Source organism: Choloepus didactylus, chromosome 5 (assembly GCF_015220235.1).
Source record: "Choloepus didactylus isolate mChoDid1 chromosome 5, mChoDid1.pri, whole genome shotgun sequence".
In the NCBI taxonomy this organism is placed as follows: domain Eukaryota; kingdom Metazoa; phylum Chordata; class Mammalia; order Pilosa; family Megalonychidae; genus Choloepus; species Choloepus didactylus.
In genome coordinates this window covers 71,847,309-71,866,645 of record NC_051311.1, presented here as the reverse complement: position 1 = coordinate 71,866,645, position 19,337 = coordinate 71,847,309, and the positions used below count along the sequence as shown (strand labels likewise).

The window sequence follows — 19,337 nt, the reverse complement described above, 5'->3', positions numbered from 1 at the left end:
AAGTAAATTTCTCAAGATGAATGAAAATGAGAACACAACATATCAAAACTTAGGGGATGCAGCGAAGGCAGTGTTGTGAGAGAAATTTATAGCTCTAAATGCCTACATTAAAAAGGAAGAAAGAGCTAAAATCAAAGACCTAACCACACACTTTGGAGGAACTAGAGAAAGAACAGCAAATTAATCCCAAAACTAACAGAAAGAAAGAAATAACAAAGATTAAAGAAGAAATAAATGAAATTGAGAACAGAAAAACAATAATGGAAAGAATAAATAAAACCAAAAGTTGGTTCTGGTTCTTCAAGAAGATCAATAAAATTGATGAACCCTCAGCAAGACTGACAAAGAAAAAAAGAGAAGATGCAAATAAAATCAGAAATGCGAGGGGAGTCATTACCACTGACTCCATAGAAGTTTAGGGTTGTGTTCACCAGAAGGCAAGCTAGAGAATGAAACAAAGGATTGTACAACATATTGAACCTTGTTGTGGATGATGAAGGGGGTTAATGGCACAAATATAGGTTATGGGAAAAAATACACCTAAATCAAACTTAGTAGAATATAGTTAACAGTAATACTTTAATGTTACTTTTGAATCTATGAAAATATTCTAAAATTGACTGTGGTGATGAAAAAAAAAAGAAGAATACCACTATAAGGGTATTACAAAGTGATCAGGATAAAAGCAATAAAGTAATAACTAATTCGGATATCTCTTGTCCCCCAGAAAAGCCATGTTCTTTGATGCAATCTTGTGGGTGCAGACATTAGTCTTTGGATTAGGGTAGATCCTGTTGATTGAGTGTTTTCATGGAGATGTGACTCACCCAACTGTGGGTGAGACCTTTGACTGAGTTATTTCCATGCAGGTGTGGAGCCCGCACATTCAGGGTGGGTCTTGATTAGTTCATTGGCGTACTTAAGAGAGCTCAGGAGCCAACACAGGCGCTGACGCTTAAGAGATGCTTGGAGATGTGGACAGAAGGACATTTGGAGATGCTAACCTAAGAGAAGAAGCCCAGAGTTTGCTCCAGAGAAGCTAAGAGAGGACCCCCCAGAAGCTTAGAAAGAAACGTCCTGGGAGAAAGAAGCAAGGATACATAGGAGCTGAGAGGGAGGAACTAAGACAGATGACCAGAGACATTTTGGAGAAAGCCATTTTGAAGCACAACCTGGGAGCAAAGGACCAGCAGATGCCAGCTAGGTGACTTCCCAGCTGACAGAGGTGTTCCAGACACCACTGGCCTTTGTTCAGTGTAGGTATCATCTTGCTGATACCTTGGTTTGGACATTTTTATGGCCTTAGAACTGTAAATTTGTAACATAACCAATCCCCTTTATAAAAGCCAATCCATATCTGGTATTTTTGCATAACGGCAGCTTTAGCAAACTGGAACAGATTTCCTGTGATGGTTGGATTCATGCATCAACTTGCCAGATGATGGTGCCCCATTGTCTTAATCAAGCAAGCACTGGCCTAACTATTACTGCAAGGACATTTGTGGCTGGTTAATAAACCAGAAGGCTGGTTTATTAAATCATCAGTCAGTTGATTGCATCTGTGGCTGATTACATCAATGAGGGGAATGTCTTCTACAATAAGAGAATTCAGTCAGCTGGATTTAATCCAAACAGTTGAAGACTGTTAAGGGAGAAGAAAGAGAGCCTTCATTTCCTCTTCAGCAGCCAGCCTCTCCTGGGGATTTCATCAAGGACCTTCATCAGAGTTGTTAGCTCGCTGCCTGCCCAGAGTTTGGACTCATGCATCCCCACAGTTGTGTAAGACGCTTTTATAAAATTTCATATTTACAGATATCTTCTGTTGGTTCTGTTTTCCTAGAGAATCCTAACTAATAATACACTAACCTCCCTTACTCTTTCATTAAAGGCAGTTTCCTCAGGACCCATAGCAGGACAATATAAAATAGACATTCAGTGAATAATTACTCATCAAATAAGCTGGGTATTAATTGCCATGATCAGAGAAATAAACTGCATGACAAAGTTAATTTCAACTGGAGTCACTTTAGAACTATAGGAGAAAGAGAAATTTGCTTAATAATGTACTTTTAAAATCAGCTGGAGATAAAAAAAAACAAACATCTGGCTAGCCAACATGTAACTGTATTCAGAAATCATCACACACACACCCATAAAAGGACAAGGCAGCATGTTTTTTAAATCACAAACAAGCTTTTGGTTTCTGGAATATTTTTAACACTTGTACAGCTATACTTAACAAAACAGGGATGCTTTTTAATTTTATGACAAAGGGATCCAGATTTTCAAATGGGTTTGTTTCTTAAAGAAAAAAAAAAACAAAAAGAAAACAAAAACAAAAACAAAAACCTCATGTATAACCCTCAGTTATCTTTGCTTAATACTCATAATGTTTATATCACCTGCTCCTGATACTATATATTTATAACCAAGGTATGAAAACATTTGTTTACCCACCTTTATTTTAGGCACTTGTAAGAACTGCCCCCATTGGAAAATAATTTGTTTGTTGGTAAGACAGTGATAATTAAAAGAAAGACTAATTATCTTGATTTTCGAGAAATTACGGATTACAGGCTATCTCCTATGTTGCCCAATACTTATCAGAAATCTCTACATAAAGTGTGTATTTCTTCCAGGGTCTAGGCCATCCAGGAGGAGGGAAACACATGTATCTTCACTGTAAAGCTGGGAAGAAGGCACCAGCACCTCCATTTATTTATGGATCTTTTTATAATGTTTTAGAATCATTACCTTAATATAAACAGCAAGTGGTGTTTTTAAATTTCCTCAATATGCTACTTAGGGAATAGATTAATGCTCTTACACATAACTGTACTTATACAGAGTGGACTCTAACTAACAAATATATATTCACTTGAGCCAAAACATAATGTTATTGAATCCTTCAAATAGACTAATTACAAGTACATACATAGAAGAGATTTAAAATTTTAAACTATACAACTAGAACTCAGCAAAAACAAAGGAACAACCTCCCTATATTTGCCAAATTGTTCTTTACATGGAAGTCTTATATGCATCGTTAGGAAAACAAGCTTAATATATAAGCACATAAAACATTTAAAACATACGTTAAAACAGTTAGCAAAAATAAGTTCAACAAACCTGTGTGCAAAAAACTTATGTTAGCAATATTTACTAAATATCCAATTTGTGATTTGACAATTACATAAAAAAAGTAAAAAAGCTAAATAATGATTTAGCTTGTTATATTTCAGGTTTGTACTCACTAAAGAGAAAGATTATTAGTCAATACTAAACAAACAGGTACACAAAAAGCAACATCATTTTTAGTGAATTAAATATCTTACCTGCTACCCTCATGTTTGGCTTTTTAGTCTATGACACCCTCTCATTAAATAAGCTCCTAAAATCAAAAGAAAAGACAAACATCATTAGGTCTAGAACGAGCATTCTTCCTCACATTGAGTTTGCTTTGGAGTTTACATATTAAGCAAATTAAATAAATGTCATAACATTTCTAAGTATTCTACCAATATTGACATTTAACAAAAAAATTAATCACTGAGCCTGTCTCCAACCATTGGCCATAAAAGCTCCTGAGAGAGGAGTCCATGTCCTAGTTCACCTAATTTGAACAAATGAGTGAATATCTTCCATCAACTACATGAATAGAAGATAATGCACTCTTAAAAAAAGCAGTGCCCTCTTCCTCTTTGTGCTTTCAATTTAAGTTTTTAAAATAATACACTCAAAAGTATGGAATTGCAATTTCAAATATTTCAGCAATTATCACTATTGACTGTGTAATGTTATACAATGAAACGAGGAAACTGTTTTTCAATATTGTTGAATATTAAGAAGAAACAGATCCTAGAAAAGTCTGTGTGTTTTTTAATAGTCATAATGTTTATATTATTTCTCTCCCCTATAAAAGAACCTAGAATTGGTGAAATTTTAAAAAGAAAATGGATAAAACAGTAAATGAATTTGATAGGCAATCCAAGCCCAGGTTTAGCCAGATAGCTTCTACAATTCTTAGATACCTATTGAAAAGAAAAAGATACCAAAGGAAATTTGGAGTAATGAATCCTGTTAAACAAAAATACATTATTTCTTTGTTTTTAGAATTTATTTTGATGCTTATGTGTTTCAGTGTGGATGTCTGATGTGGTAATTCATAGACTGCATCAAATAAAAAATAATGGCATATCTCTAAACAGCAATGAAAGGATGTGAAACATCCTCTTTTCTTATTTGCCAAAAGAAATAAGAGAAGGAAAGAGGAGATGGACAGGACCCAAAGCTCCAAAGCTCTTATGTTAACTCCTTTCTTCTGCCCATTCTACCCTGAGGAAAATATCAACATATAAACTAAGTTGAGCATTATTGATTTCCTTTCCTCTGTTTTGTTAACTGAACACCTTCCACATGATACAGAACATCAGTGTTATATATCCATTTAAACTAACTAGCCAGAAGCTAGGAAAATATAAAAAGGAAACAAGAGATACTGAAAAAGTATCCAGAAACCATCACATAAAGATGGAAAAAAAATCTTCAACTTCTCAAATGCAAACCCCGAATGGTTATAAATCCTCTTCTGGCTTCTGCTGAAATCAAGCCCTGCTTTCACAAAGCACACATGCCTCTCCTGACAGTGAATATTCTGAAATTTCAGTCTTAGGAAAATTTTTTTAAAAGTGTGCTTAGAGTTGGGAATCAGGCAGCTGCTACTCTAATTTCACTGTTTCCATGAACTGTCAAGGAGACCACACCTGTATAATTACAGCTACTGCCTTATTTATCCGATTGTCCCACCCCACACACCTGGTTCTAAACTCACACCTAAGACCATAATATAAGTGACTACCACTGTCTAACTGAATACAAATGTCTTTCATTAAAATTTCTCAAAGAATAACATTTAGTAAAGCTTTAAACTAAAGCCTCATCGATAAGAAATGTTTTATGGCTGAGATTTAATTTGCTTTAAAAGCAAATCAGTAATGAAAAAGTGTAAATCAGAATGGAGTATTGAATGTATCTGAGAGTGAGTCCAGCAGCATCTGTTTATGATGTGCTAATTCCAAATCATTCCTAATGTGTGGTCTTAGGAGGGGATTTAAAGAAAAAGAAAATCTTCCCCTAATCTTAAAGGCGGTGGGGTGGGGGTGGGGGGGTGGGGGGGTGGAATCAAGCAAAATCTTAACAGAATCTGTTATAAACCTCAGGTTGAACCTCCAACTATCAAGTGGCCACTGCACAGGTACAGAGAAAATGAACAGCAGGGTCAAGGGTAAAGGCCTCTGCTAGAAACAAATTCAGACCTCTTTGATCCAGAGGCAACAAGGGAAAGGGTTTATAATTCAATCTCATATATTCATTAAACAGTAGAGACACAGAAATTAGAGCCATTTACCAAACACTAGAGTATTGGTGGTAGGGGGAGAGTATTTTAAGATAAAAAAAACAGTAACAACCCAACAGTGTATTTCTGAATACAGCTGCCCCTAAAAGTGTAGTATAGCTAAAACAACAGTTACAGTATTTTACATAAATATATAAATGACTAAACCATATCAGGTTGTTAATATGCAAAGTGAGTAATCATGTGACAGCCTACGAGAAGGAGGGCAACCAGGATGCTCCCAGGTGATGAAGTCCTGGGCTGGATAAACACTAATTAAATAGGTAAGCTTGACAGGAGAAGGGAGTCCCTGGGACCTCAGACTGGATACTGAGTTTCTTTGAATGTCTTAGAATTTAAACATTTCCTTAGCTCAATTATCCACTTTAGTCTAAATTAGTGACGCTTCATTACTCGAGTAGAAATCAGGCCACCATGTAAATAGCAGGTCATCATCCTGCACTCAGTCAGCTTCAAGAACAGAGATATAAACACAGGTGAAAGCTTAAAGATACAATGCTTAGTGAAATAAGCCAGACACAAAAGCTCAAATATTACATGATTCCACTTACATGAAATATCTAGAATAAGCAAATTCACAGAGACAGAAAGTGGATTGGTCGTTACCAGGGGCTGGGAGAACTGAAGAATGGGGAGATATTATTTAATGAGTACACAGAGTTCTGTTTAAGATGATGAAAAAGTTTTGGTAATGGATGGTGGTGATGGTAGCACAACACTGAGAATGTAATTAATACCACAGAATTGTATACTTAAAAATGGTTAAAATGAGAAATTTTAAGATACAGATATATAATCACATTATATATAATTTTTAAAAACACACTTAGATCAAGTGGTTCAAGTGACACTTCATTCTCTTGAGGATTGGACTCGAGCTACATCAGGTGAATTACTATGATATCATTCTGTATCAACAAAATAAACCATGAAAAGATTTATCATGGCAGTTATCACAAACTAGGTAATAATACATACAGAGGTATAATTCAGACACATTATTATTGTATGTACTCATCCCAACAGCCCTCTAGCTGTTGTGGATATTAAAACAGCATTACAGATTAGCTCAAGGGATTTATCTAAGGTCACAAGAAAGGTAGGTAAAAAGGCGACACTTCACACAAATCCACTTCCCTGGCACCAGAGCTGCACATGGACATACTCTAATATAAGAGGCTTGCTGACAAAATGCCATGTCAGTTGATTTAGCTCTTGCAAATTGCTCTGGGAATTGCTAACCTCTGCTGCAAACTAGCCACTCCAGAGATTTGACAGCTTGTCACAACAACTAAGGATCCCCTTCCCAAAACAGTGATGGCAGAAAAAACTAAGTGTGCACACACACACTGATGTATTAATATTAACAAACAACAATCACATATGTAATTTACAACAAATGTAAAGAAACTACCACTCAATTCAATCCCCTTTAACTCAGTGTGGGCCAAATAATTTTAACTGAACCAATTGAGTTAAGTTCAGATGATTCTAATCTGGGGTTTTTCAAGAGGACTAAGAAAAATTTCACAGACAAGCAGATAGATTTAAAGTACATTTAGTCCCCCTCAAGAACAGAACGTAAAAGACTACATTTTCAGCCCCAGAGCAGTTAAAGTAAAAAACAGAGGAAAATGAGATAATACTTGTGTCAGTTTGAATGTATTATGTCCCCCCCCCCCCAAATGCAATTATCTTTGATGTAATCTTGTGTGGGCAGACCTATCAGTGTTAATTAGATTGTAATTCTTTGAGTGTTTCCATGGAGATGCGCCTCACCCAACTGTGGGTGATAATTGATGAGATATTCCCATGTAGGCATGGCCCCACCCATTCAGGGTGGGCCTTGATCAGTGGAGCCATATAAATGGGCTGACAAACAGAAGGAACTCAGTGCAGCTGTGGGTGATGTTTTGAAGAGGAACTACAGCCAAGAGAGACACTTTGAAGAAAGCACAGGAGCTGCAGATGAGAGACAGCTGGAAGACGGCCATTGAAAGCAGACTCTTGTTCCAGAGAAGCTAAAAGAGGACAAATACCCCAAGTGCAACTAAGAGTGACATTTTTGAGGAACTGCAGCCTAGAGAGGAACATCCTGGGAGAAAGCCATTTTGAAACCAGAACTTTGGGGCAGACACCAGCCACGTGCCTTCCCAGCTAACAGAGGTTTTCCGGATACCACTGGCCATCCTCCAGTGAAGGTACCCAACTGCTGATGTGTTACTTTGGACACTTTACGGCCTTAAGACTGTAACTGTGTAACCAAATAAACCCCCTTTTACAAAAGCCAATCTATCTCTGGTGTTTTGCATTCTGGCAGCATTAGCAAACTAGAACAATACTGAAATCAAAAGGATGCTTCAACTAGAAGAGTTACCAGGTAAAGTTATTCTAATGTTAACATTTACAAACAGAAATATGGTATTAAACCTCTACTAACAATAAATACCTGAATTTATGTGAATAAAAAAGAGCAAGTGTTGGGCAAACTTTTTCTGTAAAGGGCCAGGCAGTAAATATTTTAGGCTTTGTGAACCATACAGTATCTGTGGCAACTACTCAGTTCTGCCACTGTAGCTCAAAAGCAGCCATAAACAATACACAAATTAATGGGCATGATTATGTTCTATTAAAAGTTTATTTATGGGCATGAAATTTGAATTTCATAGGTTTTTAATATCACGAAACATTCTTCTTCTTTTGTTTTTTTTCCCCCAACCACTGGAAAATTCAAAAACCAATCTTCACTCATGGGTCATACCACAGGTCATAGCCAGCCAACCTCTGAAACAGAGGAATAAAAAGCTTTCCTGACCAAGCCCTGATAGATCAACATTTCTTGCTGGGCTATTTTGCAGGAACTACAACTCCCACATGACTTTTACTACTCCTCTTAGAACTGCTGGTACAGAAGAGCAATTCAAACAATTCTAAATTATGGGCTCTAAAAGTGTTTTCCATACATTTTCATAATCAACTGCTCTCCATGAAGAAGTATATATTCCACAAGAAACAACAGGATGGATCCTATTCAAAAGGAAAGAAAAATCTTTACTTTCCCTTCCTATAAATGATCATGTCCACCTATAACAAAGAAGGAAAAAGACAAGAGACTCTGGAATCATTTCCAAAGCAATCCCAGGAGACACAAAAAAACTAAAATGAATTGTATTATATCCCCTATCACTAATTTCAAAATTATACCAATGAGAGAAAATGGTTTCTTTTATGTAGGCATTTGCATGGAATTATTTTTGAAATGAACTTAAAAAAGAGAGGGATAACTACATCTGATGTTTGATCAACTTCTAAAATTTCATATATTTAGCTTTGAAAAACTTTTTCTTTAATAAAAAGTTGTAACTGTAGTAGTTGCAGACTGCTATTAAGTATTCTGTCTCATGCCCACACCACCATGCACACACCTCTGCCAGTCCAGATGTACTTCTGAGATAAAATTAAGAAAAGTGCTGTAGCTTGGAGCTATGTACCCCACAAAAAACATGTCTTAAACTTAAGCCATTCCTATGGGTGTAAACCCATTGTAAATAGGACCTTCTGACAAGGTTATTTCAGTTACCCAACTGAATCAGGATTGGTCATAATCCTATTAGTAGACTCCTTTATAAGCACAATAAAATTCAGATACAGGGAGAGTGAAAGCATGGGAAGAAATGGAAGCCAAAGGAACCTACCGACGCCAGAAGAGACCACCAGGTGTACTGCCATGTGACAGAAAAGCCAAGAACCAAGGATCAAGGATCAATGGCAGCCAGTCCCAAAATGCCACAGTCTTCTAAAAGAAAAGCATCACATTGATGATGCCTTGATTTTGGACTTCTCCTAGCCTCAAAACCATAAGCCAATAAATTCCCATTGTTTAATCCAATCTATTGCATAGAATTTGTTTTAGCAATCAGGAAACTAAAACACAGAGATTACATTCATTTGAAGGAATATTAACATTTAAAAATTTAGTATGATATTTGAGCCATGATCATGTTATAATTATTTAGAATTTAATAGAATCTGGTGTTAAAACTAAAGCACTTAAAAGACCTATACAAAGAAAACTACATAACTCTACTAAAAGAAATAGAAGGGGACCTTAAAAGATGGAAAAATATTCCATGTTCATGGATAGGAAGGCTAAATGTCATTAAGATGTCAATTCTACCCAAACTCATCTACAGATTCAATGCAATCCCAATCAAAATTCCAACAACCTACTTTGCAGACTTGGAAAAGCTAGTTATCAAATTTATTTGGAAAGGGAAGATGCCTCGAATTGCTAAAGACACTCTAAAAAAGAAAAACGAAGTGGGAGGACTTACACTCCCTGACTTTGAAGCTTATTATAAAGCCACAGTTGCCAAAACAGCATGGTACTGGCACAAAGATAGACACATAGATCAATGGAATCGAATTGAGAATTCAGAGATAGACCCTCAGATCTATGGCCGACTGATCTTTGATAAGGCCCCCAAAGTCACAGAACTGGGTCATAAAGGTCTTTTCAACAAATGGGGCTGGGAGAGTTGGATATCCATATCCAAAAGAATGAAAGAGGACCCCTACCTCACCTCCTACACAAAAATTAACTCAAAATGGACCAAAGATCTCAATATAAAAGAAAGTATCATAAGACTCTTAGAAGATAATGTAGGAAAACATCTTCAAGACCTTGTATTAGGCGGCCACTTCCTAGACTTTACACCCAAAGCACAAGCAACAAAAGAGAAAATAGATAAATGGGAACTCCTCAAGCTTAGAAGTTTCTGCACCTCAAAGGAATTTCTCAAAAAGGTAAAGAGGCAGCCAACTCAATGGGAAAAAATTTTTGGAAACCATGTATCTGACAAAAGACTGATATCTTGCATATACAAAGAAATCCTACAACTCAATGACAATAGTACAGACAGCCCAATTATAAAATGGGCAAAAGATATGAAAAGACAGTTCTCTGAAGAGGAAATACAAATGGCCAAGAAACACATGAAAAAACGTTCAGCTTCACTAGCTATTAGAGAGATGCAAATTAAGACCACAATGAGATACCATCTAACACCGGTTAGAATGGCTGCCATTAAACAAACAGGAAACTACAAATGCTGGAAGGGATGTGGAGAAATTGGAACTCTTATTCATTGTTGGTGGGACTGTATAATGGTTCAGCCACTCTGGAAGTCAGTCTGGCAGTTCCTTAGAAAACTAGATATAGAGCTACCATTCGATCCAGCGATTGCACTTCTCGGTATATACCTGGAAGATCGGAAAGCAGTGACACGAACAGATATCTGCACGCCAATGTTCATAGCAGCATTATTCACAATTGCCAAGAGATGGAAACAACCCAAATGTCCTTCAACAGATGAGTGGATAAATAAAATGTGGTATATACACACGATGGAATACTACGCGGCAGTAAGAAGGAACGATCTCGTGAAACATATGACAACATGGATGAACCTTGAAGACATAATGCTGAGCGAAATAAGCCAGGCACAAAAAGAGAAATATTATATGCTACCACTAATGTGAACTTTGAAAAATGTAAAACAAATGGTTTATAATGTAGAATGTAGGGGAACTAGCAGTAGAGAGCAATTAAGGAAGGGGGAACAATAATCCAAGAAGAACAAATAAGCTATTTAACGTTCTGGGGATGCCCAGAAATGACTATGGTCTGTTAATTTCTGATGGATATAGTAGGAACAAGTTCACAGAAATGTTGCTATATTATGTAACTTTCTTGGGGTAAAGTAGGAACATGTTGGAAGTTAAGCAGTTATCTTAGGTTAGTTGTCTTTTTCTTACTCCCTTGTTATGGTCTCTTTGAAATGTTCTTTTATTGTATGTTTGTTTTCTTTTTAACTTTTTTTTTCATACAGTTGATTTAAAAAAGAAGGGAAAGTTAAAAAAAAAAAAAAGAAGAAAAAAGAAAAACAAGGAAAAAAAAAAAGATGTAGTGCCCCCTTGAGGAGCCTGTGGAGAATGCAGGGGTATTTGCCTACCCCACCTCCATGGTTGCTAACATGACCACAGACATAGGGGACTGGTGGTTTGATGGGTTGAGCCCTCTACCATAAGTTTTACCCTTGGGAAGACGGTTGCTGCAAAGGAGAGGCTAGGCCTCCCTATATTTGTGCCTAAGAGCCTCCTCCCGAATGCCTCTTTGTTGCTCAGATGTGGCCCTCTCTCTCTGGCTAAGCCAACTTGAAAGGTGAAATCACTGCCCTCCCCCCTACGTGGGATCAGACACCCGGGGAGTGAATCTCCCTGGCAACGTGGAATATGACTCCCGGGGAGGAATGTAGACCCGGCATCGTGAGACAGAGAACATCTTCTTGACCAAAAGGGGGATGTGAAAGGAAATGAAATAAGCTTCAGTGGCAGAGAGATTCCAAAACGAGCCGAGAGGTCACTCTGGTGGGCACTCTTACGCACACTTTAGACAACCCTTTTTAGGTTCTAAAGAATTGGGGTAGCTGGTGGTGGATACCTGAAACTATCAAACTACAACCCAGAACCCATGAATCTCGAAGACAGTTGTATAAAAATGTAGCTTATGAGGGGTGACAATGGGATTGGGAAAGCCATAAGGACCACACTCCACTTTGTCTAGTTTATGGATGGATGAGTAGAAAAATAGAGGAAGGAAACAAACAGACAAAGGTACCCAGTGTTCTTTTTTACTTCAATTGCTCTTTTTCACTCTAATTATTATTCTTGTTATTTTTGTGTGTGTGCTAATGAAGGTGTCAGGGATTGATTTAGGTGATGAATGTACAACTATGTAATGGTACTGTAAACAATCGAAAGTACGATTTGTTTTGTATGACTGCGTGGTATGTGAATATATCTCAATAAAATGATGATTAAAAAAAAAAAAAACCTAAAGCACTTAAAAATTAGTAAAACTAAAACAGAAACTAAAACTAAAGCACTTAAAAGAAAAAATCCAATTACTTTCTTTAGAAAGTATTTTAATACCCATAAGGCACTCTGACACTGAGCCTTAGAATATGCACACTTTTTAAAAAGAATCTATTTTCACACATGCACAAGAGGGCAAATATGACCTAACTTTTAATATGAGTACAGCCTGATAATGATTAAAGGGAAAGTTTTGTAAATGACTACCTAACAACTAGAAGAGTATTCCAGGTCTTTAAAAGACCAAACTAACCTTACACTTTGACTACAAAATAAAGGGAGCCCCCCCTTTTTTTTTCATTTGGGGAGGGGGAGGAGGAGGTCTGCATGAATTCTAGAATGGTAAGAATAACCAATTTTTCAAATGATCACTGAAGAAAATTACATAAATGATAAAATGTATCAATCTTTCTGCAATGTAACACACAAAAAGATGAGCCTGCAAAGCAACAGAGACAAAGCTCTCAAATAATGGGTCGATAGAACCAATAAACAAATCTTTTAGAATAAAAAAATTTAATACTTTACTGAAAATCTTAAGAAGAAAGAGATATTGGACGATCTGTGCCTGGATTTTTAAGTTCTCTGAACAACTATCACATAGCTTCTTAAATTTTCTTAAGTAGCATCATACTGAAATTACATTAAAAGAGGATTAATATCTAAATGCAGATAAGAAACAGAATTAAAAGTATACTACTAGAAAGTGCAAATAAGCCAGAAAGTGTTTAGCTTCTCCCAAAAAATAAACCAATGTTAATGTAAAGCAAATTGGGATTGCACTGGTTAGATTTAGCTCTCTTCCGAAATCTACCATAAATTGCTATGTTTTGTTTTCTTGTCCTCCTGACAGTGAATAGAGAGTAAACTTCAAAAAACTTCTAGCTGCTCTTCTGCTAGATAAAACTCCATTCTCCTAAGAATGAAAATACACACACACACACACACACACACACAGAGCTATAATACTGACTACCATCCAATTAAAAATAGGTTAGGGAAGGTGCCCTAAACTGACTGACTTGGCCCCAAGGCCTTCAAAGTTGAGGGAGAAGTAAAGTAGCCAAGCCTGCCAGATGATACATTCTATCTTCTGAGGGCAAAAGTAATTCAACATGATTCATCTCAATGTTAAGTATTTCACATACAACAACTTCAATCAACGTGAATTAGTAAAACAAACCTAAAGTTCCTTCCCCTTCAGAAATGAGGCAGAACAGATTTTTGATACATTGAAGCTGATCAACAAGCATTTAACAATGTTTCAGTAATTACCTTAAGGGATTAAAAACAAAATAGACCCATGTTCTGCTCCTCCTTCCTCAAGTTGTACATAGCTAAGAAACTTTTTCCTGATAGGTATTTCATTTTCCAAGATGACACCACTGAAGAGGGCACCATGATCAGGTAGACTGGATCACAGACGAATTCTCATTAGCAGATAAAAGTTTGTTCTGATCTACAGATATTCTCTCATCTAGTATACAATATACTCCTAACAGCTCTTTTCTTTGGAGCGGGCAGCCAGAGTTCAGGTTTACCCTGACACAGATTTGGTGCTTACTCCAATTATTACCACTATAGGATAGTGGTGGCTGGTATATATGTGTATAATCAGGTAGCTGGCATTAAAGAGGGTTATGAACTCTCTAACAGAAAAAGGGCAGTGGTAAAATAGAAAGCAAATGATCATGCCACACTTGATGTCAATGTGACATTAAGTGAATATCTGTGGACTGTAAGTACAAAATGGAAATCACTGAAGTGCAAAGAATAAATAAGACTTCTGAATTGAACCACCAACATGCAAATAACTGGAAAAGGAATAGGATGAAAAGAACTTTGGGCCAAACTAAAGCATATCACACCCCAAAATACACCTAAGTTGCATGAGAAATCAAAGTCATCACTATAATCTTCACTACAAATAAATATCAAGGAGTTTAAATATGTTAAACTACTTTTTACAAATGTTTTACATGGCCAAAAGGCTGAAGATACATTGTTAATTCTTTTACCTAATAGCTCCAATGTCTTATATTTACCCTTTAACACAAAAAGAGGGTCCTGTGGTTCCTCAGGCACCTAACACCTTATTTGACTGATTCTAACGTGCACACTGCTTCCCTTATTTTAACATGTCTGAAATCGGGATGACACTTACAACCACACTTCTGTTTCTTTGTAATATATAAAATAATGATGTACCTTATAAGCTATAGCATCTTAGATCCAACAAAACAGCCTATCTAGTTCTTTGAAGTTTTAACTACAATGTTACCCACAGCAGGGAAACCAGAATCACTGATGTGTTTTTTAAGATGCAAATTCCAGAGCCCTATCACAGAATCAGAATCCCAAGGAGAGGAGATTAAAATGCTTGCATATTAACAAGCTCTACAGGTGATTCTCATTCAGGATCAGATCTGAGAATTTTCATCTACACTATACCAATCCCAACACACAGAGAAATTTACGGAGGAAAGTGAGGCAGATCCAGGTCCCAAAGCCCAAAGGTAGAATTCAAACTACAAGAGTTTTCATTCTTTCGTGAACAATGATTGGAAATCACCCAGCCTCTAGGCCAGGTCTCCCACAGGGTTGAGGAGTGAGAGGCTGGGAATGACTGTCTGGCAACACCGTGGGTGAGGAACAGGGCAGAAGGAACTCTGTTGCAAAGGTTGTAACGGTGCCCTGAAAGATATTTTAAATTACCCAAATGTTTTCTTGCAATTCTTCTCATCCACCAAAGCAGAATTTTGCTTAAAAAGTTAGAATCCAGTTGAAGAAATGAAATGGTGATCAGATATCTGTAACCAAGAGCACTTATATACCCAAAACAGAAAACACATACAAAGTGGTATTTAGTTCCGCCTGCTCCTTCAGAGCTCTACAGTAATCTGTTTAATCAGTTGTAATCTACACTATCTTAATACCACACAGAACCGTGAAGGGGGAGAGGGAGCAGGGGAGAGAAGAGATAGATAAATATTATTGGGAACAATGGCAAGAATAAAACAAAAAATTTTAGGAACTGGAAGTCAAACATAAGTAAAGAAGAGTCCAGTCATATATTGCAAGGGCACAAATTCACATACAGTCTACCTCATTATCTTCATCTCATAACTATTTTACATTATATCAGATAAGAGACTACAGGTTCCTGTTCTGAATAAATGTCTAAGAATTGCCCCCATACATATTCACTCCACATATACTGTCCTTAAGAAGTCTGCAGAATTTAAGTGCAGCAGGGCAATCACAATCTTGCCAGTCAAACCAATGTGAAGAAAAGGTGCAGAGTAGTTCCATCTGCCCAAGGATCCTGGAATAAACCCAATATTAGCACATTTCCATCAAGAAATGTGAATACAAGTTAGCAGTCATTTGCAAGTAACAGGTAGTTAGAAACTTTTAGTGTTAAATTTTTGAAATGTAAAAACTTCTTTTCTCTTGACCAAAGATCACTTAACTGCAGGTAATTAATGATATTATTAATTAACTAGTACACCTGATATTACCTTTGCAAGCCTTGTTGAAATTACAACCACAATCAATTTAGGAACTAAAGCATTGCTAGAGATGTCCGTATCATTTTTTCTCACTAGCACAAAAGTCACTAGAGTGGATTAAGGGATGAAAAAATAAACAAACTGAGGTATTCATAATAGCCAAATAATGGAAATAACCCAAATGTCCATCAAACGATGAGTGGATAAACAAAATGTAGTATATACATACAATGGAATACTATTCAGCCTTAAAAAGGAATGAAGTACTGATATATGCTACGAAGAGGATTAAGCTCGAAAACATGATCTGAGTGAAAGAAGCCAGGCATTAAAGACCATATATTGTATGACTGAATTTACATTAAGTATCTGGAATAGGTAAATCAATAGAGACAGATTAGTGGTTGTCAAGGGTTTGGAGAGAGCAGAATGAGGAGTAACTGCTTAATGGGTAGGGGATTTCCTTTTGGGGTTACGAAAATGTTTTAGAACTAGACAGAGGTGACAGTTACACAACATTGTGAATGCACGAAATGCCAATGAATTGTATACTTTAAAAGGGTCAATTTTATATTAGGTGGATTTTACCTCAATTTTTTTTTTTTTTTAAAAAGGAAATTGAAAAGAAAAAAACTCACCAGAGCAAACTAGAAAAATCACCAACAGCAAATGAAGAAATTAATTAGATTACTAAAAAGGTACATGCAAGTAATATAACAATAGCTTCAATTAAATGGAGCAAGTCAATGAAGAGAAATACTGATGGTGTAAACAGACTTGGAGGTATGGAAACAATTTCCTCCTCTGAGAAAAAGTTAATGGATGGTATTTCAGGTGCTGCATGTAATCACAAAGCCTTTTGAAGTTCGAAGATTTGGGTACTAATCTTGTTCAACCTCCCCAATCAGACTAAGGAAATAAGACACTGCATGATATTAAGTAATTTGGCTGATGCCATTCATAAAGGAAGATAAATGCAGAACTACTGCTAGAAATCCACATTATCTGATCTCAGGGCAGGAATCCTTCTGGACTAAGTTCAAAACAAACTGTGGCCATTGTACTAAACTCTGAGCTAGATGAATTTTTGTGAGACCCAAGACCTTGTTTGTTTCTTGGGTCTTGCACTTTTCAGCTTTAAGAAATATAAAAAATGAAAAAAAAAAAATTAAAGACTCTCTGCTTTAGAGAAAGTAAGTACCTTTGTGAGGGCTCAGGCTGTCTTATTCATGGTATCCTTAATATCTGTAATTACCAGCACATAACAGGCATTCTGTTTATTTTGTTTGTAAGTTGGCACTCTAATTTTTTTATGAATAAAAAATGTTTGAATGAGACCATTTACAACTTAAAATATGTCTAAGAAAATACGATATTCTAATATGATATTCTTATGAATCCCCACAGGGAACACTGCTTTTTGCCATTTATCAGTCTCTCAGGCCTTTGATCCTCTCAAATTACCTTTTCAATGCATCTTCATAAATTATGAATAGATTAATTAGATAGCAATGCTCAAGGTAGCACTCCATACTAAAACTTTCTAATTGTAATAAAACATCCACCAAGTATACTTTGAAAGTCACTTTTACCCAGTGGCTCTTAATCTGACTCCCTTTTGAAAGGTAAGTCCCTAACAATAGAAATTTCAGGGAACCTGGTCTGTGTCCTATTCAAAAAGCCCCACTGATTATTCTGAGGTCCCCAGGCTGAGAATCACTGGTTCAAATTTTTTGAGTTCTTACTATCAAGAAATGCTCACCTTTAATGAGCTGAGAAAATATTACACAGGATTCTGTGAAACAAAGCTTCTCACACCCGTATAAAATTGAAAATACCGTGACTTAAATAGCTAGGGAAGTTAACTGGCAGCCTCTAAAGAGGTAGTTGATGAAGTGACCAAAGCCAGAGGCTAATTTTGCCAATTTCTTGTTGCATGACATTAGATGAGTTATTAACTTTTATTTTCTAAGTTAAATGGAAACCTCTTTGTATTCCACTAATGAATTCCATGAATAACAGTATTGTTTCCAGAAACTTGGAAAATGTGACAGTCCGGCAAGACCCTCAATGGTCCAAAGGGTCCGGAATCTGCTGTCAGCACCAACTTTTACTTAGCCTCTCTGAGCGTTCATATTTTCATCTGTAAAACTGGGAAAGAAGAATCGGGTTGCTATGAGAATTAAATAAACGTACATATGAAAGCACCAAGCACAGAGCCTACTTAGTAAGCAATCAAATATTATCTAGTGTTACTGTATCTTTATGCAGGCACTTTTAAATTCCCAGATCTCAGATCCATGTATTTTGACTAAATAAAAGGAAATTTAAAAAAAAATGTCATTTAGATAGCAGTTCTGTATTATAGGAAAATTTTTTAAAAAAGATGTAGGGGGGATGAAAACACTAATAAAAAGAATCACAACTGGAGATTTTAATCTCAAATTGTCAATTCATTACTCATATTATTTGGTTCTAGGGGCACTAGCATTCGTCCATACATGTTACAGAACTGTGAGGCCAGAGTAGCAAACGAATGAGAAAAAAAGAAACAAGAAAATAAGGAACAGAACATTCATCAGTGGCACCGAACAACAATGGACCGGATAGGTTTTTAAAATAACGTGTACCTTTAGTTTAGGAAACAGTATAACTTAAGGAGTGAGCCAAGACGGCACTCCAAGTTCATACCCAACACCCAACTCAGAACACTCAACTCTCATTTCAGACCCCGAGCTGGGGCCATGTAATTAGCGCGCTCTCCCGGTGCCAGCCCGAGGCCGGGGCGCGGGGACCAAGCGCCAGGTGCAGACGTGGCCCCACCCGCCGCCGAGCCTCGGGGAGGAGGACGCCGGGCCAGGTCTGTCTGCGCCCTGCCGCGGCGCGGACCCCAGCCCACCGCGCTTGGGTTCCCCGGTACTGCTTGAGCCCTCTCCGCAGCGGACCGCGCCACGGGAACCAGGGTGTGCCCGAAACCCGCCCCCCGCCGAGGTCAGGGGGGTGTGCGCGGGGATGAGAAGGTGGTTATCCCGTTCCCCACCCTCTCTCCATCCCGCCCTCCCCCGCCCCGGCGGCGTCTCCGTCCGCCTCCTGGTCAGTCTCACCCGACTCCCGCCCGCCGCTCCGGTCTCCCAGCGGTCAGTCCTGCTGGAGGACGACGGGACCCGCCACCGCCGTCTCCCGTTAGTTCCTCCGCTTCCTCCCGGGCTCCTCCGGCTTCCCCTCACCCCCGCGAGTGGCCAAGAGGAAGCCAGCTCGCCACTGGGCCTCCTCCCCGCTTCCCCACCGCGACCAATGGGCCCCCGCCACCGGGAAGCCGCTCCCGCCCCCTGGCGGTGGAGGACCGAGCCGGCGCCCAGGAAGGCCAGAGGGAAGGACCCGAGAACTGAGGGGGAGGTTTGCGGTCCCGCCTCCGTCGGTCCACCCACCCACCCACTTCCCGGCGCTGCGCAATCTGAATTTGCCACGTGGGA

General features: G+C 37.8%; 1 protein-coding gene across 1 annotated transcript in view; it reads right to left on the bottom strand.

Annotated features, from left to right (window-relative positions):
• The window catches only part of FAM3C (FAM3 metabolism regulating signaling molecule C), a 59,390-nt gene extending 40,274 nt beyond the window's left edge, over nucleotides 1–19,116 (bottom strand). The window contains exons 1-2 of the mRNA XM_037836285.1: nucleotides 18,969–19,116; nucleotides 3,336–3,391 (exon numbers count right to left, since the gene is read on the bottom strand). Of these exons, the coding sequence (XP_037692213.1) occupies nucleotides 3,336–3,348 (13 nt within the window). The 5' untranslated portion in view covers nucleotides 3,349–3,391; nucleotides 18,969–19,116. The remainder of the gene's footprint in view (nucleotides 1–3,335; nucleotides 3,392–18,968) is intronic.
• Nucleotides 19,117–19,337: the final 221 nt, after the last annotated feature.